We start from the raw sequence: 26,575 nt of genomic DNA on the forward strand, positions 1-26,575 counted from the left end.
TAATGAAGTTATAAGATATTATCCCATTCAAGCGGCAAACCTCCAAATACCATTATTTTGCAAAAGGCCCACCAATCTATTCGTAATCCCAAACAGTACAAGAAAATCTAAAGGTAATTAAAATTACAAATAAGTCATACTTTTTACTCTATATTTTAAAAATTCTAGGCAACAGTTTGCAAAACCCGCGAAAAGATTCTTAACAAAAACAACTATAGATTGCACCGTGAAATTACACACATCCCTAAGAGTCTTCACTGCCTTTTACACCGAGGCGGATTATCAATTATGACAATCTATCATTTTCTTACATTTTTCTTGCTAATTCGCACTGAGTTTTTTTTTGTTCCTAAATAACATTGGGAACCATTGATCCGATGTTGAGATTTAACAAGATTTAATATTTGTTTGAACTACGAGAACAAATATTTAACTTTGTTCATGAGATGATAAAAATGTTACGGCTCGGTGGATATTTTTACATATTTGTATGAACAAATTTGTGAGGTGTACCGGGATTCTCGGATGTAGCTTGGTGAGTTCTCACATCTATACGAAATTGTTTGTCAAATCGACTTAGAATTACTGTAGTAGTAAATCTTAGTTGGCCGAGACAAAGGCGCACCCACTTTTTTTTTGGCTATCTTTGTGTTCTGCTAACTATTTCTTTTCTCCTTCAGTGAGCAGATTATAAAATAATTTCAACAACAGCAAACTGAACATAATATGCAGATGCGGCACTGTACTTATATAAGACCGGGACGGCAACGCCATTCTTCTTCTGAGCTGTAAACATCAAAAACCCAAGTGAGCACCAAACTGAACCAATCACGGTCTCTCTTCCCTCATGGTCTCTTCCCCCGCCTGCCTCACCCAGTAAGCCCAGGCATGGGGATGGGATTCTGACCAATTCCTTGGAAATCAGAAACGCTTGGTTCTCCGGCGGCCGGGGGCGCACGTTCCCGCAGCAGCTAGCTAGGGGGTTGATCGGCGCGTCGACGGCTGACGGGAGGAAACTAGCTAGGGGTTTGCCGGAGGAGAGAGAAGGACGGAAGGTAAGCAATGCTCCATCGATCTTGTTTTAGAGGCATTTTCCTTTGCATGTATGCCGTTTCTTTCTTTGATTGCCAAGTAGATTGGCTAGAATCTGAGTATAGGACACTGCGCGAACAGGATATAATCCTTATTCCGATAAATAATGTATGGACCCTTGGGATTTCCGATGGACCTTTTTGGTAGGATGTTGTGCCAATTATCACCAGAGAGTTCGGGTGCGAATGTGCCATAGATTTTTATTAGGTGCTCGTGACTTGTGCACTAGCCCTCTAGTTCTTCATTCAAAAATAATGAAAATTTTCAAAACCAAAAGGACATCACCCAAATTTGTATCGCCGTAACTCAATGCTAAAATGGCCTACCAGAACATCTTACATTTTGGGACAGAGGTAGTAATATTCACAACCCAATTTGTATCATTTTTCATTTGTGGTGTGTGGATCAAATTTTGACCTCCAGAACCGAGCAGTGCTCGTTTTTGCTAGATAGCACACCCATGTGCTCGCCCACCCGGTGTCCGAGCCTCAGCCCCCGCACCGCAAGTGCCTCGTTTATACCTAACAACATGCAGTTAAGGGAGGGAACTTCCCCCTTTAACCTTGGTTTTTTTTTCTGTGTGGGTGGAATTTGACCTCAAGTTTTGTGGGTTGTGAAAGACATGCTGATTAAGCACTTTCAAATGTTTTCATAATTTTTTGAATGCTGAACTAGGGGCCTAGTTCATACAATTCATTGCCGCAAACCATCCTCTTTGTGTGAACTCTTTTGAAATCGTGTTTACAAGATTTACAAATTTCTAAGAAATGTCACGAGATCATATTTAACAACTTATAAAATTTTCATATTTAACAACTTATAAAATTTCATTATCAAACTCAGACGTATTTGAGAAATGCAGAAAACAAAATTTCCACATGAGTAGTGATTTCTTATATTTCATCTGTACCCATTTCGTTTTTCCTCAAAAGGGGAGTATCCCCGGCCTCTGCATATTTGTACCCGTTTCGTCGCTGGTCTATTGATCTGAGCTTAGATGCTTCATAAGAATCATAATTTCTTTGTTAATTCTACCTGTATCTAGTGTTCCACAAATTTCATGAAGTACTTCAGTGAATTGAGGATGATATGTATTTATAACGAAGTTGACACACCATTTGGTATTATAATTCACATGTTCAGTTTTCATGATTAATGCATTTAATTTAATAAATTGAGATGATCGTGACTGGTTTCTAATACACTAAAAATTTCATGCCAGATAAACGAATACAAAATGGCAGAGGTTGTGGTGTTTGGCGCTCTCTGCAAAATTGGATATGTCTTAGCATCATCCGCAAGCATAACAATGTTTGCTCGTTTAGATGCAAAGTTGACAATAATAAGCGAGATTGAGAGCCGAATAAAGCAGATTGAAGTTGAGCTCAAGTTGATGCAAGCATTCTTGCGCCAAGCACAAAACCAGGAAGGCTACAATGAGCCCACTGAGGTGTACTTGCAGGAAGTAAGGAACCTAGCATCTGAAATAGAGGATATCATGGATGAGTTTATCTACCTGTCTGTTCGGCACAAAAGCAAATTCTTCACCGGGGAGTTCCTGAGTTACTTCCGTAAACTCGGGAAGTCTCCTTGGCACAAAATTGCAAGAGAGCTTAAGGACTTGCAATCTCACCTTCAGAATCTCCGGGATTTGCGGGTGCAATATGAGATTCAACTGCCAGGTGGTGATAGAGCTTCAGCTAGCACTGACGATCATTGCCTTCCTCTTTATCTTTCTTACCCACCAAATGACATGGTGGGCATTGAGAAAGAAAGAACAAAGCTAATGCAATGGTTAACTGCAAGATTAAGTTCAACCTCGGTCATTGCGGTGTGGGGCATGGGGGGATCTGGAAAAACTACCCTTGTCAACATCATGTATGAAGATGAGATGATAAAGAATCAATTTGATTGTCATATTTGGATCACAGTATCGCAGAAGTTCGATGCTTATGGTGTCATAAGGAAAGTAATTCGACACATCCTGAAAGGTGCATGTCCATCTGACATCGACACCGTTAGTGGTAGAGATCTCATACAAATCCTCCAGAGAACATTGCAACAGAGAAAGTTCATGCTTGTACTGGATGATGTGTGGAGTGTAGATGTTTGGATAGACCTGGCAAGCATAATAGGAAACAATAATGTCAGTGGAAATAAGGTGGTAATAACAACTCGAATTAAAGAAGTTGCTTCTTTAGCAAGTGAAGATCAGGTTATTGAGATGCATAAGCTAAATGAGGCAGATTCTTGGAGTCTGTTTTGCAGATGGGCATTCAAGAGCTGCAGGGATGGATCTTGTCCCCAAGAAATGGAGCCATTGGGGAGAGAGATCATAGACAAATGTGATGGCTTGCCATTAGCAATTGTGACCGTTGGCAACACACTCTCGTTCAAGAAACTGGTTATAGAAGAGTGGAGTAAGTACTATGATCACCTAATCTGGGAATTGCGCGACAGATTGCATGGCCAGGAGCTGAACTCAGTGATGAAGATTCTGAACCTGAGCTACAAGCACTTGCCTAGCCACCTAAAGAACGCCTTCGTGTTCTGCAGCATCTTCCCAGAGGATTACATGATGACAAAAAAAAGGCTTGTTAGGCTCTGGGTGGCAGAGGGTCTTGTCAAGCCAGAGAAGAGAAGAACAATAGAAGAAGTTGCAGAGGAGTACCTGAATGAGCTAATAGACCGATGCTTGCTCAAGGTTGTGGAGAGGAAGCACTTCAGAAAGGTGAAAGAATTCCAGATGCACGACATTGTGCGGGAGTTGGCCATTTCCATATCAGAGAAGGAAACATTCTGCATGACATATAGTAAATCACAGCCCAGCGAATCTGAATACAAGTGCCGCCGTTTGTCAATCCATGAGCACAGTGATAGATTCCAGCCACTTTCATATTCTTCTCGCCTTCGCTCTCTCTACCAGTTTGATGCTTCTTGTTCCTCTTTTCCATCTGTGAGCACACAGCGCACTGGAAGGTACCTGAACGTTTTGGAGCTGCAAGATGCTGCCATCACTGTGCTACCAGAAGAAGTGTCAAGCTTATTCAATCTGCGGTACCTTGGCTTGAGAAGAACAAAGATAAGGCAGCTGCCTCGGTCAATCGAGAAGCTGTTCAACCTCCAGACAATCGATGTTTACCTCACCAATGTGGAGAAGCTTCCAGCTGGGATCACCAAACTGAAGAGGGTAAGGCACCTACTTGCAGGGAAGGCGATGACGCCGCTGTTTGGAGTCGTTGAGAAGTCCATAGGTGTTGAAACTCCCAAGGGGTCGTGGGGGTCAATGGAGCTGCAAACTCTTAAAGGTGTTCTCGCCAGTATGGATCTTGTTGTCCAATTGGGCAGCATGACACAGCTGAGAACACTGTCAATCGGAGATGTCAGAGACGCGCACCACCCCAAGTTCTCTGCATCCATCAGCAACATGCGGTTTCTTCGCACGCTGAAGGTTGTGGCAGCTGAAGGGAACTACATCAACTTCGAAGAACTCAACTCCCCTCCCCAGAATCTGCGCAAACTTCGCCTTGAAGGCAGGTTGCACCAGAGTGTAATGGAGTCTCCTTTCTTTCAGATAGTTGGAAACAGACTCGAGAAGCTCATTCTCCTAGGCAGTAAGCTGAGCAGTGATCCCTTTGCATCCTTCTCCCATCTCTCCCATCTGGCAGTTCTCGAGCTTGTAGGTGCATACGATGGGGAGAGCGTGCTCTTCGAAAGCGGGTGGTTGCCTAAGCTCCACACACTTGTCATGGGTGATCTTGTAAATGTGAAGTCGGTGGTTATGGAGCGGCAGGCAGTGCAAAACCTCCAGTGGTTGGCGCTGTTCAAACTCCCTGAGCTCAAAGAGGCGCCGCATGGCATCGAGTTCCTCGTGTCTCTGCAGAATTTGATGCTTGTGGACATGCATGATGAATTCATGGAGGGTATCCAAGGTGAGGACAAGGCAAGAGTCCAGCACATTTCCACTGTCCGGTACTTCGACAGGAGCAGACGCATGGAGATACGCCTGTTCCAAGACCCGTAAACAAGGTAATATTCGTTCACCTCACTTGGAACTTTGCCGGTGCTCGTTTTGTTTTATGAAGCTTGATCATGCATCTTTTCATTAAAACGGATAAGGAAAAGAAAGTATACAAGGGATGAGCATGACATTGACTAATTTTATTGGCTATTTGCTGGAACGTCACTGCCCTGAATCTGAATTTCCTTTTTCTTGGCAAACAGGTTTAGAAGTGCCACCAAGCTTGAATCGTGATGGAAGCTATACGCAACAGTATAATGGATTCAGAAATATCTTGATACATATTTGTCTGTGCGAATTCTACTTAACAAACTGACAGATGTGAATATGTCTATCCATAAACAGCCAGAATAGTGATTTGTCGAAATGCATTCCTCTTGCCAAAAATTCAGTGCAAATTAAAATTGGTTGTAAGTTGCAAAGAATCATTCCTGTAAATTATGTCTTGAATACATTCCTACCTGATATAATATACAACATAAATGGAATTTGGAAGTAACTAAATAAGAATTTCATTTCAAGATATTTTTGTTGGCCTTTGCGCAAATAGCTTCTGAAGATGTCCATGTTCAAAAACTCAGAATCACCATTAGAACACGTAGGAAAATTGAAACTCTTCCTGTTACAATCTGTATATGGCTGACATCACCATGTATTTTCTACCAATCCACAGTTCCCCACAATGCCTAACTAACAAACTTTTAGCAATTTGTCAAATTTAACTGCAAATCACAGCTGTGACGATCAGTGACACAGCTGTGAGAAGCCTGGTGCTCCATCGAGCCAAGGCATGTCCTGACGACCTGTCGCTTATAGGGTGTATCTGCGGCCTGAAAGGTTATCACAAGACAAGGTAAGAGATCACAGCTCAAGAGCAGGGTGCAGAGGATAACTGAATTGTTCAGCTCAGGACATACTTTTGCAGGTCCTCCAGCCGACCACAGTAGAGAGTGTTGTCTGGAGCGATCATTTCGGTGACATTGTAGCCTAGTGGATCAGCCACTTTCACATACACCTCTTGACCATTGTACCAGTTATCCAGCTTCTCGGCGCGGAGATTCCAGATACCTACGTTGTCCAGCGAGACCAGAACCGCAGTCCACCCTCCGGGGAAAACCTGTTTTAAAATAAAAAATCAGACTTGTGTATGCATTATTCAGAAAGACCATGAATGCATCTGTGTTGTCAAGTTTATGGTTTTGACACAGGATCAGATGATCTTTTACAGGTGTTTACCTGAGTAGTACTGCGAAAGACAGCATCCCACCTGTTGTATGAACCCCTGCTGTTTGGTGTCCACTCACCATAATCCATCCTGAAATTCACAACATAGTAGTGCTGATTTACATGATGAAGCTGGTTTCAAAACTGGAAAACATAAAACTGAAGTTCATCGTTGCATACCCAACGACAAAGAATGAATAGCCATCCAGATGGTAGGTCTGAACATCGGTTTCATTGTTCTGAAAGACGATCTCAAGGAAGCCCTTGTAAGAAGCATTCAGCACAGATGAAGAGCTCCTTGCAGGCGCATCGCTTGGCATTGTGGGGAAGTCGGTTTTGTAGACCCCGGTCAGGTTGTGGAGATCAGCAAGCCTCAGTGGAGTCTCAGGAGGTGAGTATGAGACCCTGTTTATCGTCCTTCGACGTTTCCCATCGATGCGCAAGGGGGACTCGTTCTTCAAGACGAAGGTTTGTGTTATGTTGATTGAGCCATAGCGGAATGATCCCTGTGGGTTCGGACGAGCAGCCCCGGAACTCGTATTCATTCTGTGAGGACAATGTCAAGAACGCAAGATGGAGAATAAGTTTCCAGCCAAGAGTTAATTGCAATTTGTAATGCAAGTGCCAAACAAATTTGTAAGTTACATATGACCAAGATATTATAACAATGTTGATAATTTCAGATGTAATAGTACTGACCTGATAGACCTTGCCTGGTTCACGGAATAGTATTTGTCATAGAAATCATTTGGAGCATCAGGGAGAGGGCCAGAAGCACTGCCTTTGGAGTTTGAGTACTGCAAGATTGCTACACCATTGACATCGTGCCAGCGAGCCTCGCTGCTCACAAACCTTGGGCTTGCCACGATGTAGTAGTCTGTGCTCGCGTTTTGGTCCATGGTCACCAAGAAAGAGTATGACTGTCCAACATGGATGTCGAGGTTGCTGTAATTCTGCTGATTAGTGTAGGTTCCTTCAGCCTCTACGAGAAGCATGTTGTGGTTCTGGATTCTGAAGTTGAGGCTGGTTGAGGTGCCGACATTGTGAACACGGAAGCGATATGTTTTACCTGTTTTGAGAATTGAGATTTTTAGCACTAACTTCACATGACAGAGTTTGTGCTGATAACAGATCAGGAATATGTAGAGTATATGTAAACAATATTTACACTGATATTGAAGTGCAGTTATAATTTCCAATCGTTGTTTCTTTCACTCATGTAAATTCTAATTAAAATCAATAAATGCAAAATGCGATATCTTCTACAATGGCAATACATAACACTATTGCGCACAACATTGGATATACCAATCATTTTTAATGGTGAAAATGCAATAATCTACATATTCTTGATCCCAACTCAAACAATTCACAATTATATTCACCATACATATAAATTTTCAATATATCTCTGTCAACGACAACTTGTTATACATAACTAGCTTAAATCTGTACTATATAATATAATATATAAAATGTGAGAATGTCGACGATGATTTTGAAGGGTTTTTATATGTGATCAAACACTGGTTACCTGGCTCAACTCCCACAATTTCATATTGAAGGCCTTCCGGAACCAGTGTGGTGTCATATCTGTAAGGGCCCTTTGCATTTATCAAGATGCCATCAGGTATCCCAAGATCCTTGCCATCATCTAGCATACCCCTCAATTCCTGTATCATACAGAGAACACTTGGCATTTCAAGGCAAAAGGCAAAATTACTGTGCAGATATGGTAAGATCATAGTCCATACAGCAGGCAAAGCTGTAGAAAACTTATACCCTCACCAATTATCAGGCTAAGGTGAACAACCAATTTCTGATGAACACTAAGATTTTGCCTATATCTTACAAGAAAAATTGTAAGCATCAACTCTACAGAGTATAATCCTTGTGCCAGGAATCAAGGAAGACATAGTGACAGGGATCAAGAAATCTCAGAGTGTGCTCTCAGATTATTTATGAAATACTGACTGTCAATAAACTGCAAATTACAGACACAGTCACACACAAGGCTCAGAATCAGGGCTTACAGTGTGGCTCTTGGTGTACCAATCTCCAATGAACAAGGTGATGTCGCCATCGGGCTGGTCAAAGGGGACCGGTACAACAGCGCGGTTGTTCACTGTGACCGGTCCGTACCCACCTGCGGTACGCTGGAGTCCGAGCGAAGGGAAGTAGAAGAAACTTCCAATCTGGTCCTTGAGCTGGAACTGGTAGGTCCAGTTCCAGCCGGGAGGGATAGGGCAGTTGGTGCCAGTTACGCCATCCTGCCATGAGTTCATCCTCATCTGGATGCCATCCCTGCCATGCATAAGAGAGGAGACCTTTTCAGTTCATCTTGAAAGAAAAATTGGCGCCAACGGCAGCTTGTGTGCAAGGGGCGTCAGATGCACATTTAAATGTTGGAATATACAGAAAGGGCCCTGAAAAAGTAGCATTGTACCATGTCCCACATTATGACTAAACATATCCAATGGTTTTGTTGTGATTGCAAAGTGGAACATCCATTCTCGAAAAAAAAAGTGGAACATTTGATTACTGGATGTAGATCTAATTCAGGAATATGTACTGAAAGAAAATGATATGTATTTTCTGCAGTTTCTAACCAGAGACAGTATAAGAAATGACCTATTTCTGCAAAAATATTTACATTTAGGGCTAACGATATAGATAATTATGCACAGATGAGCTGAGAAAATTAATGGAAGAAAGCTTTGTGATGGGCACAAATGGTAATGCCATGGTATGGTCAAATTAAGCCCATAAATGCCTCCTAATGCAGAAGGCATCCAAATCCAGTAAAGGCATTTGCATGAAACCAAGCCTAATATCTGCCAGTAGGCACCATGCAAATGGAAGTAGTACAGCTAAGAAGTCATCAAAAAAGAGAAACTAGTACGGAGTAGCAAAGATGTAGCTGCACAATTCAATCATTAACTCAGTCACCATTGTCACAAACTTGTATGATCGGTCAGATGCATGCGTATATTTTCACAGGGAGGTGATTTATGCAAAATTAATGGTTCTTTTCTGAATCTAGAATGGTGCCTACCATGTGAGGAGGAGAGGCTCATCCAGGTTGTTTTGGACGTTCACCCTTGCGTTCCAGTTGGTTGTGACGTTCAGGAGTGGGCCAGGGAACTGATTGTTGATTGCAATCACCTGTAGAAAAAGGTTTAATCAATACACTATAAAACCATTTTTGCATCCATGCCATGAAAATTTTGCATCTCGTACATCATTTTCTTTGACATGCTCACGAAAAACCTATATTTAGTCTGATATGAATCTAAATTTATTCAAATAAACATTTGAGGTAGAAACAAAACCTACTACTCCTAGTAATGTTTAGTCACAAAATTTGTACCAGATAAAATACTACTGGAACCGTGGAAACAAAACCTCAAGAAACAGAGGTAAACAAAGGCAGAATCGACCCAGCCCACCCAAATTGCTTTGATCTAAAAAAATTGCTTTGATCTATGGAAAATCAAGAGTCCCTACGGGTATCTTTTTTTGCGACATCCTATTTTTAGAAAAAGATCGCGAGGTGGTCGCAGATTTCTGTAAAAATTTAGGGCCGTTACGGTGTCCTTAATTAAGACAAATTAAAACCCACCCAGCGCAGATGATTTTTTTATTTAACAAATATTAAAAATTAAAGCCTTCAAAACAATCAAGACAAAATAACCCACCAGATCAGGAACCCCTGAAAGAGAACCGAAGGTAACCACGACGAGATCGTGCGTTCGAAACCGCGAAAGCAGCGGCACGTGGGAGAAGAAGAGAGAAAAAGAAGGAAAGGTGGCGTTTTTAACACAAGTTCATCGGGAAAAACGTCAAGAACGGTGATGAAGGAGGCGTTTTTCGCCGAAATTTCGAGAACTCGGCGGACCCGAAACCTACGGGAGGAAGAAATAACATGTCCGAAGAAAGAATCAAGAAGAGAGAGCAGAGAGATGGAAGCAGTTATTGACTTGTTCCTGGCAGGTAACGATACGGGTGCGTGCGCGAACCTTCTGCGAGACGCCGAGCGGCGCCACCGTCATGTAGCCGACCTCCCACCGCACCTCGTACGTGGCGCCGCCGGCCGCCGCCGCGGACGCCGACGCCGCGACGGCGGCGAGCGCCAAGACAACCGCCGCGACCACCCCCGCAGCCGCCGCCATGGACCCTCCGCCCACGCACTCGCTGCGCACCACCAACTCCCTCTCTTTCTTTCTCTCTCTTACGCGGCCCTGTGTCTGCGCGCAGCAGGGGAGAAGGTTTTGGTTTCTTTCGGCGTGGTGTGGGTTTTGAAAGGTGGAAAAGGAGAAGAGAGAATAGGAGAGGAGAGAGAGAGGCAACAGCAGCCTTTTTTTGAGAGAGAAGATCCATTTCCGTAGTAAAAATGGAAGTATATAATGCGCTCTAATTGTATTTCCAAAAACAACAAAGTTAGATAGGCAGGCCTTTGATTTACCTCTTCGTCAATTTGTGCTGGACGTTGCTAAGAAAATTAAAGTGGGAAGCAAACGTGTCCTGGAACGTTCTAGGCATTTATCCAAGGTTGGCAGAAATTAAGATGGTGCCCAACATGTTTTTCCACCGTCCGATCATACATCCAATGGCAGGGAGCGGATGGTGTTCCATGATGCTTCTTTATTTTCCTTTTTGATGACCGGTTGATGATACTTGGATCCAGTCTCTCGGAGGTGCTCATAGACGTAGGTGTGTTTATAGAGGTGGGTGTATTTCCTTCGTTATAAAATTAGTCTACGTTGTAGCTCTAAAATTTGTTCTGAAATAATCTACATTCTAGATTTTAGTGAACAACACTGAAAACATAGTGATTTTATTCTCTTTATTGAACATTGTTATTTTTAATGTAGTTTAAATTTCTTGTTCACATATCTAAGTACTAGCAATAAATGCAATACTACTTTATCTCATTTTTTTAAATATAGACTAAATCAGAATGAAGGAGTATGTATGTATTTGTGATCATCTGCGTGTTTGTGTTTTTTTTTGCAAAAAAAAAGTTAGCTACGTACTTCCTCTTTTCTAATTCGTGGTTTTAAAACTTTAACTTAAACAACGACAACTATTATATTCCCTCTTGGTTTAGATTGTCAATTTAATCTATGTATAACATCCTCTTCAGCTGCATCCCCATGAATCTCATCTATCCAAAAGATTAGTGGATTCATTCATTAGGATCGAGAATGAGCTAATTAAGGAATTAGTAACGGACTTTCATCCTTCTTCTTATGCACTTGCTACTCAGGAAACCTCTTTTAAGAAAGACCAAGCTGAACCCGGACTAGGTAACGAAGTTGACTGATGGAAGGAATTACGACGACCTACTTGAACCTCCCTAACAAGACGTGCATGAGCTCAATACCATAGTTGTCCTTAAATCAATAATCGGAAGCCTAGGAGGGCCAACCGAGCGAAGCTCTTTTTTTTGCCGTGCCGTGAAGTGCAATTTTCTCGTATGCGTTTTAGAGAGGTTGTCGAAAAAAAGACGATCTATAGAGATTCCCCATCTATATCCAATCGAGAATAGAAGCGACTCGCTTCCGGCGTCGGCTTGTAGTCTCTGCAGTCTGGGAGCGATGTTTTGGAACATGGGAGCATATGCTCCCTTTAGTTTAAAATGTATCTTACACATATTTTGAATTTCAAAAAAATTGAAATGAAAAATTTGCACGTACATCTTCACGTGCTACACACTTACAAAGTTGTTTCATAAAAAATAGACTTGTCATATGACGTGTGTAAAAAAGACAAAACTCAGTGTTAGAAAATAATGCTTTTTACAAGATAAAATTTCTCTTTTTTTACATAGTTCACAAAAAATGTTGGTTTTTCTTGAAACTTGACGAACACACATATATTATGAAGATGTACATGTAGATTTTTTTGTCAAAATTTTTTGACACTTCGAAATAAGATTTTTTTGGTAGAGTGAGCATACGCACCCGGGAGCCGAATTGAATTTCTCATAAAATTTTAATATTTAAAAATTCTAATGATATATCTTTATAAGTATACCTTATAAAGTTGATTAAATTACTAATTTAAAAATACGGGCATGACTGATAAACTGTACGGGATGAAGTAGAACTGATGAAGGAGTACATTTAAACTACCTCGGTGCGTCTCCAAGTTATAGCTAATTGTTAGTGCATTACTTTCCGTGTACTTCTACCCTTTGTATGTAATTAAATTTATTACTCCCTCCGATCCAAATTATTTGCCACTAATATAAATATATTCAGATATATTTTAATTTCATATACATCCGTACTAATAACAAGTAATATGAATCGGAGGGAGTAGCAGAATTTGATCAACTTTATTAAAAAGTAGCACCATTCATAACATTAAATAAATATCACTATGTTCATTTTAAAAGTATAGTTTTGCAATATACTGTTTTGATATCATATTACTACTCGATCTATATAGTTGTTCAATCTTAAAAATAAAGTTATAGGTACATTTATTTGTGAACGGAGGGAGTAAGTGTGTACGTGATCAAAGCCATATTTACATCTTAGTAGTAATACATGTGCATCTGAAAGAACTTAAACACACACGGTTATATTCGTGGAGCATTTTTTCTACCTAGGGTTCCAGCCAAGGAGATCAGCATGTGTTTGCTCCCCTCGGCCGATGGCACCATACCTCCGCTGCTAGTTTCCTTGCCCTCCATCGGCCGCTGTAGTGGCTGGAGGAAGGGAGAATGTCAGATTGGATGTCCGGTTCCCATACGGTCTTCAAGTTCTTCGCCTCCGGTGTAGGGACATCGATGACGATGAGAATAAAGGTACTTCAGCCCATCTCGAATCGATTTTCTCCCTCAGATGATCGAGCATTGATGGGCTGGAGTGTGGAGTCGATCGTTGGGCATTAGGTCTAACATGAAAGTGTCGGTCTATGGCGACGGCATCCAGTGAGGGGATGATGTTGCTTCGTACTGGTGCCATGTAGTTCTGCCTCCGCCTGATGAAGCTTAGCCAGGTGCGGCTTTGTCCAGGAAGTTGCAAGTTTTGTGTCTCCCATCTCTGCGTTAGGATTATCTCCTAGCCCACCTTGGTACTAGCTTCCACGGGCAGCAATCTTCCAAGATCGTGGTCGTTGGCATCGTCAGCATTGTCGGCATCTTCTGTTCTACGTCAACGTCTTTCCAACCGATGATTCTACAACCTATTACTACTTGTCAATATCTCAGACTACATAGGATTTATAGGTGGGTATATGTATTTATTTATGAGTGTCCGCATTTAAATTGTGTTTTGCTAAAAGAAAAACAAAAAAATATCAGACCATCCGGTATTTAGTAGATAGTGTCAATAGGTCACCATATATATAACGAAATGGGAATATCTCTGTGTATGGCCCCGTATTTCACTTGATATATATGGTACATGCGATTATATAGCGTAGAAAATGATAAATTTTTGCACGAGGGGTTTTGGCACCTAGGAGCATGCTCCTGGTTTTTAAAATATCTTGTAAATGCAGTCGGTAAATTGATGTATACATCTTGATTTTATATGGTGCTTCGAAAGTCGTCTTTGCAGAAAACCGACATTTTTTGTGCCGTGTGCAAAAATACAAAATTTGGTGCTTAAAGAAGATTTTCAACAGACATTTTTTTTATCATTTTTACACATGACACAAAAAGGCAGTTTTTTCGCGAAACTTGGCGTGCATATGTATAATATCAACGTATACGCGCCAAACTTTTGTTTAGATCTTTTTAACATTTTAAAATGTTTTTCCTTTATAACAGAAGCATATGCTTCCATGTTTAAAACTGGATTTCCGTAAGTTCTCATGGTGCTCTCGCCGAGTAATGCTCGTTGGATCGGTTCAGCATGGCCACCGCATCGGCGTGAACCACCGGAACCATGGAAACAGATTCTACATCTACTACCTCTCTGCCCTAAAACATGTGAGGACGTTACACGCACGCATAGGCACGCAAATAGTGTGATTAACACCAGGGGTCATTAGCACATCTCTAGCGACGCGATTCAAACGGAATAAGGTGATTTGTTTCGGTTCGTGTGGAGGGGATAACACAAAAAACACAACTTAAAGAGCCAGTGGCCAGTGCAAAGATTGACTCATTGCTGATCTAAATTTGTGCTAGAAATGTGGCCACGTTAACCACTCGGCTGTCCGTGGGCGTCAGGGCTGAGCCTGCAAGTAAGTGGCACATAAAGTAAGATACATATTTCTTTTTTTTTTCGATAAGGGGGAAAATCCCAAGCCTCTGCATCAATCGATGCATGCGGCCCTTTATTAATCTTATTAACTTATTCAACGAATCTGAAATACAAACTTATTACAAATCATGGATCGCTAAGAGTCTCAACATGAACCAGCCATCTGAAAAAAGAAAGAAAAACAAGCCGCCACAAGATCTTCATGTGAGCCGCCTGTCAATACGCCAGCCGCACCGGCTGTAGAAATCCCGAGCTACCGTCGCCAACCGGTTGCACCCAATATCCATGTCCTGGCGCACATCCTCCGGCTGGAGATAGGACCACATATGGATCCAATGGGTAACCAAGGGAATAACCTGCAGAAAAGATGGAAAGCTTTTTTTGTTAAAGACAAAATCATTCCGGACGTTCCAGATTGCCCAAAACAAAGCGCTCACTCCAACTCTAATAAGACCTTTTTCCTTTTTAGACACCCCAGATAACCAGTTTCCAAACAAAGTTGAGACATTCTTAGGGGATGGGATCTTAAAAGTCAAATACATAATGCGCCAAAGCACTTTTGCAAAAGGGCAATCGAAAAAAAGATGTTGTATTGTCTCATCTTGATCACAGAAACAACATTTAGCGCATCCCTGCCAATTACGCTTTTTCAAATTATCTTTTGTCAAAATAACCTTCTTTTGAAGGAACCACAAAAAAATCCTGATTTTAAGTGGAACCTTAATCTTCCAAATATATTTTTTAAAATTACCTACTGGAGCATCGAGCAAATCAAGATACATGGACTTAACTGAGAACAGACCCGACGCTGTGAGATTCCATTTAAAAACATCATTACTATCCGAGAGATGGACTTCCATAAGACGAGTGACAAGATGTACCCATCTATCCCACCTATAGCCAACAAGTGCTCGCCTAAAACCTATGTTTAAAGGGATCACACCCATCACCTGAGCTACTGAAACATTCGACCTATTTACTATACGACTAGTAAAATGCCCGTGCGTTGCCACGGGTTAACAATACATGTAAGCAAATAAAAAAGATGGTTAACCCAAAATTACGATTGAGACATGCGAAACTCTCACAACATTTTTTTGGAAAATACGAGCCTACACTAAGTACACACCATTTTAGAAAGTATTCTTGGTAGAACAACTCATCTATTTGTGTTACTGACTTGCACACATCAAATTACTCAAATTTGTTAACTATTTAGCAAATGCACTACATTAAAATAAGATCATAAAAGATGTTAGAAGAGATAGTGAAAACAAAAATCATGAAAGGAACTTGCCGATTTTCTACTCTACTGAAATATGAACAGTTTTGTTGCTAAATAGCTTTTTTTTGCGTTGAATAGCACATTTCGTCACACCTTCAAAATCTAACCATTAACTTTGCATTGTGGTAAATTGTTAAAGTAGACTATTGTATCTTCACACCAATCTTCCTTGACAATAGAGCAATATGCAGATAAGGGAACATGTGTCGGCTTCACATTTAATCCTCATGACATACTATCAATAAGGGGCTCATACTATCTTGTAGAACACACATTCCTTCTGCCAAAGAACTTCAATGGGATCACGTTCATCCACAATATGTTTCCATTCTGATGATCGACTGGTCTGTATGCACATGTGTCGATAAAGAGCGCAAAAAACTGGGCATCCTGGCGATAAAGTGAAAAACAATCAATTTTTTCTCGGACCATGTAGTACCAAAAGTCTCTTTCCTTGCACAACTATCATTAAAATGTGATACCAATAACACAGAATCTTTTAAACAGCTAGACCTTATTAGCTCATAAAAAAGTTGAGAGATATTCTCTCAGATTAGTCGTTCCCCATTTGTCGTTCATGTTTTTCTCTAGGCAAATTTGTAATACATATTGTAGCATACTATGGGGCAACATTGGAACACTACATTAGATCAAATTTATGACCTCATGGACGACAAATAAGGGAAAACATAAACTGTTTGTCTAAGCAAATATCTTTATAGCATCCATCATAGTAGCCAGCACATAAAGACCATTGCATCTGATTCTAGTTGTAACTCCCAACACAAGTACTATGACTACACCATAAATTATAGTTCATTCTTGCATGGTGATTTGATAGAAAATAGTTGCGGGTGCTCATTTATCAACTATCAGAGTGTGAATTTCATTAATTTTGTCATAACAACATGAAATTCAAGAAAAAGAATGGCCTATCAATAATGATCTTTTATCAAGGATATTAATACACAATTTTTTACTCCGAACTACAAAGAGGTAACAGGGCTTATATAAACAAAAATTAGATGCACACATGGCATAGTTACAATGGAATACTGATATGTTAAGTACGAACGTGCACATGCAGTTTAAGAACAATGTAACTGGCGGGAAGTTCCATGAACTTGCATCCATCTTTGGCTTCTAGGAATAACCAAGGAATGATCACGCGATTAATCTAGAGAGACGTTGGACAAGATACCTTCAAGGCTCACATAGTAAATCATGGATATCAAGTTCAGTCTAACAGCGTTTCTCTTCATAATAATTTCACTAAAGATAGCTCTAAGGGCTTCTGATACAACTCCACCCATCTGGTACACTACTCCAACCAAGCTGATTGTATTTTCACATCAATAATAATGAATACATGTGTGTCACTCTGTTTTAATAAATGGCGTTGTTTTCTGGCATAGTAGTGACATGCTTACCTCCAATAGTCTCGCCCGTACCAGCCCTTCTAATCATAGGTTGGATTGGCTTGTAGCTACACACAAATGTTCATAGAGAGGAGGTTTGTGAAGCATCAAAACTGAAATAAACAAAATGAAACTTGTTGGAAAGACTAATAGCTAGAAATGTCATCACTAATAAACCGTTGGATGATATAATTTCCTTCCTAAGCATTTGTATGTTTTAATTGTTTCAATGCACCAATAAATTCAACTTGACGCTAACCAAGAAATAAACTAAAAACATACATAAACCAACTAAGTGCATTTCCCTCACTTCCAAAGCATTTGTAAGTAAACAAAGCTAAGAATTTCATCGTCAATAAACTGCTAGGTGATACATATCTTCCCAAGCATATGTAACTGATATAGTAAATTAATCAATGCACCATGGTGGACCATACAAGTACATTTCAATAGCTCTCAAGCAACAAGCATATGTTTGTCTTATGGACCTACGAAAAAGTTAAGCTTAAGTCAGAATGTGAATATATAACAATATATTGCAAGTGTACAAAAGGTAGAGTTTATAAGATTTGCACGGAATCAGGATGGCTTACACTGTGGCTATTAGAAAGAAACCGTCGTTGTATGGTATTTTTTTCTGAAAATTTGGTTATATGAAATGTCCATGTATTTCATAAATGAAGATTAATTAGCATGATATGAAGCAGCATCTCCGAGTAAGCATAGAACTTACAAGTACCGCGTGCAAGTCAGCTAGCACAAATCAGGTGACAAGGTTCCAGTAAGTGAATTACCGCTCAAACCTATGAAGATAAATATGACAAAATGCTAGTATCTTCTCCTATTAACGATCGGGTAAATAGAAAGAAAAAACTATATGGTGTAGGGCAGAGTACAACTTACATGTATGCAGAACTTCATTTCGATAGATAAGCCTTGAAATATCACATGTAAGTTGGTTCTACGCCAGATCCCTATTCAAAAAAAATGTACATTTCATGCCGGAATTGTACATTCCACGAACATACACGAGTACATACATTTTTCAATCTGTCTGGTCAGGAAAGAAATTTTGCATCTCTAGTAGGAAGCCAAGCGGTATACCTGTAAGTGGACACGCCCACGGCGGCCCACCAAGTGATCTCTTCCGCGGTTCAAGCTATACGATACACTCACGATTTTCCCGTACAATACCATCAGGTTTAGCGACCGGCCGCTACGCCCACTTACGTCCGCCACGTTTCTGTCAACCTGTGACACAGCTAAGAGGTACACAGGCCCAACACGATATTTTATCTATTCTGGATGCTTCTCTTCCATTCGTTTCGCTCCACTTTCCCCTTCCTCCCGTTCTCTTCTCCAGGAATTCCGCACAGAATCTTCCCAGATCATGGGCCTCGTCGCTTCAAGCCGGTGGCGCAATTGTGCGACCAGGAACGGCCGCGCTGCAACCGGTGCCGCGGAGTTTTTGTGACCGCGGAAGGCTGGTACTACGAGGTCAATGAGGAGCTCGACAGGGTACACTGAACAGCATCCTTCCGGTGTGTGTTGCTGCGACCAGCCGACAGCCGTGTCGGAGGGCGGTGCGACCGCGGGCAGCGGTTCTGCAAGGTCGACGACGACCCCGTTGCCACCCTGATCCTCCTTACTAACATGGTCGGGCGCTGGTTGCTCCCCACGGACCTTACCGGACGATGGCTACTCCCCACGGATCTCGCCGGACACCGGATGCTCGAGCGACGGGATGGAGGCGGCCGGAGCAGACGAGCTGAGGGAGAGGGGGAGGGATGGGGCGGCGACGGTGGGGTGTATCCTTGGGAATGACGCCCGCCTCCATCGCCATGAATGGGGTCACGATGCGTCACAGCGGCGGCGGCGGTAGCGGGCGCATCGTGAGTTTCCGCCACGATTCTATCCGTTTCCGTGGGCGTTCACTTAGCGAGTTTAGTGGGCTTGGGCTGGCGGCCCCATGGCCAGCCGCTTCCACTTACAGGCCTACCAAGCGGTAGGCCTTTCAAGCGATGGTAGGAAACGCAGTAGCCTAAAAGCTGAATGCATCTCTAGTAGGAAGCCAAGCGGAACACCGCAAGGCCCGCAAATTTAAGGTGCATGTCCAGGGCTCCATTTAACATCACAAATTCCAAATACAAGAAATGATACCAAATAAGCACCTTACTCAATGGTAACAACAAATCATCTGATGTTCTCATAGTGCACCACATGTTCCTTCCAGAAAGCTGCTGAAACAATTATTTGTGCAACAATTGTGTTAGCATAAGGAAAATAACAACACTAAGACTTTCGTATTATCGTGAGATCTTGACTTGTGCTATATTTGCAAACCTTATCGCTCATCTTCTTCAGTGCAACAGCTGCATCATTTTGTAAGGACAACTTGAGGACTCCATTACTCAAAGGATGACATAAACTATTTATACTATACGACACATCCATAATAAATTGAATAAAAGGCATGACCAAGAAGAGAATGATGTAGTAAATTTTACCAGCAACGAATAATTAAGCACTCGGAATTACCAGCTTCAAATTGTAACCATGGCATGGGGCAGCGTCTCTCTTCCCTAATTCAGCATCCACCAGTAAACCATGGAAATAATCCCCAAATCACTAAAAAATCAATAGCGAGACAGAGCATGTAGGAGCTTGATTAAATAGTTATTGAGAAACAAAACATAGACACACATGATTACTTGTCTACTTTTTGTTCTTTAATTAACAGAACTAAAAACATTTATCAGACAGTCCTCTCTTGACAAAAGTGATTACCGCAATTAGCATCCTTTCCAACCCCACGGTAGCAGAAAGAACAAATCATAAGTACTTTTTCAATTACTGCCGAAGGATTCCCAATGGTTGGATGTACAACTATTCAATATTTAGCAGGGGCCGAATCTACCTTGGCTGTATGTACATGAGCACGGGAAACAAAGATAAAAGTAAGAACAAAGGATTTTGTACTTGTTAAAAGTAAGAACGAAGCATGTACAAGCACATACAACGACGGACATACATCCACCCGTTCACGATGCCCGCCAGCGCAAGGCATCAAAGAGAGAGACGAGAGAGACATACCTGTGACAGTGCCGAGGTAGTGAGGAAGGAATTCTCCTTGACGCCTCATACCGGAATTTCATCAAGCACCTATCAGTCTTTTTGATTCTTGAATCGTTTTTGGGAAATAAGTGGATACCCAGGGGGTATATACCCATGAAATAAGCTGAATGCATCTCTAGTAGGAAGCCAAGCGGAACACCGCAAGGCCCGCAAATTTAAGGTGCATGTCCAGGGCTCCATTTAACATCACAAATTCCAAATACAAGAAATGATACCAAATAAGCACCTTACTCAATGGTAACAACAAATCATCTGATGTTCTCATAGTGCACCACATTTTCCTTCCAGTAAGCTGCTGAAACAATTATTTGTGCAATAATTGTGTTAGCATAAGGAAAATAACAACACTAAGACTTTCGTATTATCGTGAGATCTTGACTTGTGCTATATTTGCAAACCTTATCGCTCATCTTCTTCAGTGCAACAACTGCATCATTTTGTAAGGACAACTTGAGGACTCCATTACTCAAAGGATGACATAAACTATTTATACTGTACGACACATCCATAATAAATTGAATAAAAGGCATGACCAAGAAGAGAATGATGTATTAAATTTTACCAGCAACGAATAATTAAGCACTCGGAATTACCAGCTTCAAATTGTAACCATGGCATGGGGCAGCGTCTCTCTTCCCTAATTCAGCATCCACCAGTAAACCCTGGAAATAATCCCCAAATCACTAAAAAATCAATAGCGAGACAGAGCATGTAGGAGCTTGATTAAATAGTTATTGAGAAACAAAACATAGACACACATGATTACTTGTCTACTTTTTGTTCTTTAATTAACAGAACTAAAAACATTTATCAGACAGTCCTCTCTTGACAAAAGTGATTACCGCAATTAGCATCCTTTCCAACCCCACGGTAGCAGAAAGAACAAATCATAAGTACTTTTTCAATTACTGCCGAAGGATTCCCAATGGTTGGATGTACAACTATTCAATATTTAGCAGGGGCCGAATCTACCTTGGCTGTATGTACATGAGCACGGGAAACAAAGATAAAAGTAAGAACAAAGGATTTTGTACTTGTTAAAAGTAAGAACGAAGCATGTACAAGCACATACAACGACGGACATACATCCACCCGTTCACGATGCCCGCCAGCGTAAGGCATCAAAGAGATAGACGAGAGAGACATACCTATGACAGTGCCGAGGTAGTGAGGAAGGAATTCTCCTTGACGCCTCATACCGGAATTTCATCAAGCACCTATCAGTCTTTTTGATTCTTGAATCGTTTTTGGGAAATAAGTGGATACCCAGGGGGTATATACCCATGGATCTAGGGACTGTCAGATGCGGATGAATAGTTTTGAACGGCCGGGAACTAAGCATCTCTTAAGTTCGTCCAATTCGTTTTTCCTTGATCATGTTATTTTGTTATGCTTTTTTGTCTGTTAGTTTTCACTTTCTCATTTGCCAATTTTCGTCTTGCACTATAAGACCTGCGAAGCAGTGCAAAATCATATTAGCGGAAGCATCAAGGTTTTGTCAGAGGAAGGTAATTCTTACGTGCCTCCATGTCTGTAGCAAAAAAAAATGGACCAATGCCTTCTATACTTAGATTTGCTAAAGTAGTAATTAGATTGGCTTACTGTCAGAAATCAGACAGATAAATTACACCAAATGATTTCCATTGCTTGAAAGAGCAATAGTTTTTTCCTCTCTCTTAATCATTGAGCCAATTTAAGACTCCAAGTACTACTTAAGCCATAAATTATAATTTTAACTTCAAGAACTACTTCCATTTGTGAGAAATATATCTAGCTAGGAACCGGAAGAAATTAGTTTTAACAGAATCAGTCATATGAGTAGGAAAACAAATTAATTAGGAACTGATCAAGAATTTGTATGCTATCATCATGCTACCTTACAGCTACCAATTAGTACGATGACCATGTAGGTTTTGTGCCCCAACAGGTGCATCCAGGAGATACCCACGCAAGAACTTTCTCATATCTCTTAACCATCGACTTCACCAGGCTAGTTGCTGCTCCTAGAAAGTGCAGCGATTGATCAATAGGTGTTGGCCTGATTGGAAACAGGACAACGCGTCACATACCTGAGATCAGCCATGTATAGCTGTGTCCGGCCGGATCGTGCAAATTTGGGCTGCTGCCGCCGCGCCGCCGCGTTGCAGTATCACCAGGAGGAGGAGGATATGAAGGGCATGGGATCGATAGAAAGTGGGCTTGGACAGAAGCTGAGACAGTGGCCGATGACAGAACTGGAGGCAGCGTGGAGCGATTTTCTGATTGACCGCCAGGACAGAGATAGTTCCGTCAAGGGAGAGGAGTCCTGCGCCTTGGAGAGTTTGAGGCGGCTTATGCCTCACCTGATGCCCTGCCAGGTCCTAGATGTGCTGGTCGGTCGGGTGAGCTCATGTCCTGGCGGAGCTCGAGCACAGGCAGGGCCGAGCGGGCGAGCAGCGGCGGATAGGTGGGATTCGGCGCGGTCGAGCGGCGGCGCACAGTCAGGAGACGGCGTGGAGAAAGCGGCGGCGTGGCCGAACCCTAGGAAGAAGGTGCTTCGTGAGAGAAGAAAGAAGGGATGTTTTTTTTCCAGGGAATGAGGCGACGCGGTGGGAAACGAATGTGTTGGGCTTCGGCCCATTTCAGCGCGAGGGAAGTGCGACAGAGTACGACGAAAACGGACGACGTATTGGGCAGAATAAGGAACATGTTCGTTCTTTTTAAGTAGTGTAGATACAACGAGGGGTATTGGTCACAAAGGGGTCTATCCCCAATCCAGACATCTTCCCAGAACCTAGTGTTATGCCCATTTCCCACCTCCATCGTCCCTCTCATGAAGAAATCATCCTTTACCTTCATCAACCCTTTCCAGAAAGGGGAATCTGTTGGTCTCACAGAAAGATACATATTTCTTCACTTCATTAAACATAGATAGCTATTACATAGTGTTATGGTATTTTCCCGTCAGTAGATTTGCTGTCTGGGAGAACCACGCGCCTTCTTGTGTTTAAAGTACTTTGATCCTAGCTTAGATTACTTTGATCCCAACTTATAATGCTTTACAATAATTTGATCAAGATTGTGTTGGCTTCATGTCACCTCAAAAGTTATTTTATTATCACTTACCTACTCGAGGACGAGCAGGAGTTAAGCTTGGAATGCTTGATACATCTCAAACGTATCTATAATTTTTGATGCTCCATGCTTGTTTTACATCAATTTATATATGTTTTGCTCATACTTCGTTGCACTTTTATACATTTTTCGGCACTAACATATTAACAAGATGCCATAGTACCAGTTCCATGTTTTTTGCTATTTTGTATTTCAGAAAAGTTGTACAGAAAATATTCTCGGAATTGGACGAAACAAAAGCCGAAGTCGATATTTTTCCGTAATGAAGACAGAGTCCAGAGGAGGGTCGAAGAGGAGCCACAGGGCGGCCACGCCATACCTTGGCGTGGCCGGGCCTAGGCCCACGCCAAAGGGTGGTGTGTGCCCCCTGGCCTCCACCGACCTTGCCCTTCCGCCTATTTATTCACGATCTCGGGAAAAACCTAAACACCTGAGCCTCCATCCACGAAAAGTTCCATCGCGTCCGCCATCGCAAACCCTAGCTCGAGAGGGTTCTAAAGCTCTTCCTGAAACCTTGCCAGAGGGGTAAATCATCACCGGAGGCATCTACATCGCCATGCTCAGCTCCGAAGTGATGCGTGAGTAGTTCATCCCTGGACTATGGGTCCATAGCAGTAGCTAGATGGTTGTCTCCTTCAATTTGTGCATCATGTTTAGATCTTGTGAGCTGCCCTACATGATCAAGATCATCCTTATGTAATGTTACATGTTGTGTTTGCTGGAATCCGATGAATATTGAATACTATGTTGAGATCGATTATATATTCTTGTCATATGTTATTTGTGATCTTGCATGCTCTCCGTTGCTAGTAGATACTCTGGCCAAGTATATGCTTGTGACTCCAAGAGGGGGTATTTATGCTCGATAGTAGGTTCATGCCTCTAGTTTTCTGGAAGAGTGATAATAACTTCTAAGATTGTTTCCTTTCTCATTGAGAGGTAGAGCTAAAGACTGATTGTTATCTTTGCCTAGAAATAGTATTGATTCTTGGGTTAAATGCAAAGATGCTATTATTGGAAAATATTATCCTCCTATTAAGATTATATCTTTGAGAAGCGACATAATGAAATTTAGACAATTTAATAATGAACATGTTGCTCAAGCTTGGGAAAGAATGAAATCTTTGGTAAATAATTGTCTCACTCATGGATTGACTACTTGGATGATCATCCAAACTTTTTATGCAGGACTTAATTTTTCTTCACGAAATCTCCTGGACTCATCTGCTGGAGGTAGCTTTATGTCCATTGCTTTGGGGGCTGCAACAAAACTACTTGATGATATGATGATAAATTATTCTGAATGGCACACCGAAAGAGCTCCACAAGGTAAGAAGGTAAATTCTGTCGAACAATCCTCCTCTTTGAGTGATAAAATTGATACTATTATGTCTATGCTTGTCAATGGAAAAGCTCATGTTGATCCAAATAATATTATGTTACTTCTTTGGTTGCTCAAGAAGAGCATGTTGATGTGAATTTCGTTAAAAACAACAATTTCAACAACAATGCTTATAGGAATAATTTTGGTAGCAACAATTATAGGCCATATCCTTATAATAATGGTAATGCTTATGGCAATTCTTATGGTAATTCCTACATCAACAATAAAAGTGCACCCTCTGAACTTGAAGTCATGCTTAAGGATTTTATTAGTAAACAAACTGCTTTCAATAAAACTGTTGAGGAAAAGCTTGGCAAAATTGATATTATTGCTTCTAAAGTTGATAGCCTTGATCATGATGTTGATTTTCTTAAATTAAAAGTGGTGCCTCATGATGTTAAAGAAAGTAAAACCTTGAACTCAATTCAAGTTAGAATTGATGAAAATGTTAGGATGTTGGCGGAATTGCATGCTAGGTGGGAAAGAGAAGATGAAATTGCTAGAAATAATAATTTGACTAAAGTTTATACCATCACCACCACCAGTAGTAATGAAGTTTAAAATGCTATCCTATCTCCTACTATTAATGGTAAAATAAATGGTGTAGGAAAAGTCCCCGCTCCTTCTACAAAATTGCCTAGAACCACTGAAACTGCTCTTGATAAGTGTGCTGACATTTTTCGGAGTACGAGAGAAAAGTGTCCTTTTACCTTTGATAAAGATGACTTTTATTTTTATAATTTCAATATCTTTGAAGTAATTAAGTTCTTACAAAAGCTTGCGGGAAGTCCTAACACTAGTGCTATAAATATGCCTTTTACAAAGCACATTACAAATGCTCTTATGCAAATTAGAGATGAGAAATTAAAATGTGAAGCCTCTATTCCTAAAACTTAGAAGATGGTTGGGAGCCCATCACTAATATGAAAATAGATGGTTTTGATTGCAATGCTTTATGTCATCTTGGTGCAGGTATTTTTGTTATGCCTAGGAAAATCTATGATATGCTTGAATTACCACCGTTGGAAAATGTTATTTGGATGTTCATCTTGTTGATATTGCTGCAAAGAAACCTTTGGGGAAAGTTGATAATATTCTTATTTTGGTTAATAATAACCTGGTCCCCGTTGATTTTGTTGTGTTGGATATTGAATGCAATGCTTCTTGTCCAATTATTTTTGGAAGACCGTTTCTTAGAACAGTTGGTGCTGCTATTGACATGAGAGATGGGATTATTAAATATCAATTCCCACTCAAGAAAGGTATGGACCACTTCCCTAGAAAGATAAAATATTCATATTATGACTCTATTATTAGAAAAATTATGATGTTGATGCTTCTTCACTTGATAATACTTGATGCTCGCACTTTTTCTGCGCCTAGCTGCAAGGCGTTTAAGAAAAGCGCTTATGGGAGACAACCCATGTTTTATTTACAGTGATTTTTCTTTTTGTTGAGTCTTGGAAGGTATTACCTCTGTAATAACCTCTCCTTAACATTTTTATTTCATTTTTTGTGCCAACAATAGCCTATAATCGAAAGAAAGTAAGATTCGGGGAAGTTGTTGTCCTGAAAAACAGATTATGTGTTGTTACCATAAAAATTCGTAAAAATATCCAGAGCGGAATTTCGAGATGTCATTTTGTATGCATATGGCCCAGGTTATTATCTAACTTT

General features: G+C 41.0%; 2 protein-coding genes and 1 long non-coding RNA gene across 39 annotated transcripts; 1 reads left to right on the forward strand and 2 right to left on the reverse strand.

Moving 5' to 3' along the window:
* Nucleotides 1-570: 570 nt before the first annotated feature.
* LOC127314826 (disease resistance protein RPM1) lies at nucleotides 571-5,538 on the forward strand. Its single transcript, XM_051345352.2, has 3 exons — nucleotides 571-1,055; nucleotides 2,315-5,121; nucleotides 5,317-5,538. Exon 2 carries the CDS (start codon nucleotides 2,330-2,332, stop codon nucleotides 5,114-5,116), a length of 2,787 nt encoding a protein of 928 aa, XP_051201312.1. The 5' UTR covers nucleotides 571-1,055; nucleotides 2,315-2,329; the 3' UTR covers nucleotides 5,117-5,121; nucleotides 5,317-5,538.
* A 141-nt stretch (nucleotides 5,539-5,679) lies between these two features.
* On the reverse strand, nucleotides 5,680-10,672 carry LOC127314827 (monocopper oxidase-like protein SKU5). Its single transcript, XM_051345354.2, has 9 exons — nucleotides 10,357-10,672; nucleotides 9,393-9,502; nucleotides 8,371-8,641; nucleotides 7,872-8,010; nucleotides 7,037-7,406; nucleotides 6,518-6,883; nucleotides 6,350-6,428; nucleotides 6,031-6,230; nucleotides 5,680-5,943 (listed from the first exon to the last, which is right to left on the reverse strand). The coding sequence occupies exons 1-9, from the start codon at nucleotides 10,507-10,509 to the stop codon at nucleotides 5,832-5,834; spliced, it is 1,800 nt and encodes a 599-aa protein (XP_051201314.1). The 5' UTR covers nucleotides 10,510-10,672; the 3' UTR covers nucleotides 5,680-5,831.
* A 5,278-nt stretch (nucleotides 10,673-15,950) lies between these two features.
* On the reverse strand, nucleotides 15,951-23,005 carry LOC127314829 (uncharacterized). 37 transcript variants are annotated; one of them, XR_011749886.1, is made up of 12 exons: nucleotides 22,470-23,004; nucleotides 22,277-22,403; nucleotides 21,549-21,852; nucleotides 21,243-21,377; nucleotides 20,994-21,062; nucleotides 20,799-20,892; nucleotides 20,053-20,695; nucleotides 19,804-19,893; nucleotides 19,609-19,637; nucleotides 18,169-19,505; nucleotides 17,278-18,068; nucleotides 15,951-16,237 (listed from the first exon to the last, which is right to left on the reverse strand). It is a non-coding gene; the product is annotated as an uncharacterized lncRNA (long non-coding RNA). The 37 variants fall into 37 exon arrangements; XR_011749878.1 differs by having other exon boundaries at nucleotides 19,609-19,702; XR_011749881.1 differs by having other exon boundaries at nucleotides 18,169-18,239; nucleotides 19,437-19,502; nucleotides 19,804-20,695.
* Nucleotides 23,006-26,575: the final 3,570 nt, after the last annotated feature.

Source organism: Lolium perenne, chromosome 7 (genome assembly GCF_019359855.2).
Source record: "Lolium perenne isolate Kyuss_39 chromosome 7, Kyuss_2.0, whole genome shotgun sequence".
Lineage (NCBI taxonomy): Eukaryota > Viridiplantae > Streptophyta > Magnoliopsida > Poales > Poaceae > Lolium > Lolium perenne.

Coding starts and splice junctions, on each gene's coding strand:
- LOC127314826 (XM_051345352.2), top strand. CDS start 2,330: ATGGCAGAGGTTGTGGTGTTTGGCGCTCTCTGCAAAATTGGATATGTC.
- LOC127314827 (XM_051345354.2), bottom strand. CDS start 10,509: ATGGCGGCGGCTGCGGGGGTGGTCGCGGCGGTTGTCTTGGCGCTCGCC. Junction 8,642..9,392: donor GAGCCTCTCCTCCTCACATG/GTAGGCACCATT, acceptor TATGCATGGCAG/GGATGGCATCCAGATGAGGA. Junction 6,429..6,517: donor TATTCATTCTTTGTCGTTGG/GTATGCAACGAT, acceptor TGTGAATTTCAG/GATGGATTATGGTGAGTGGA.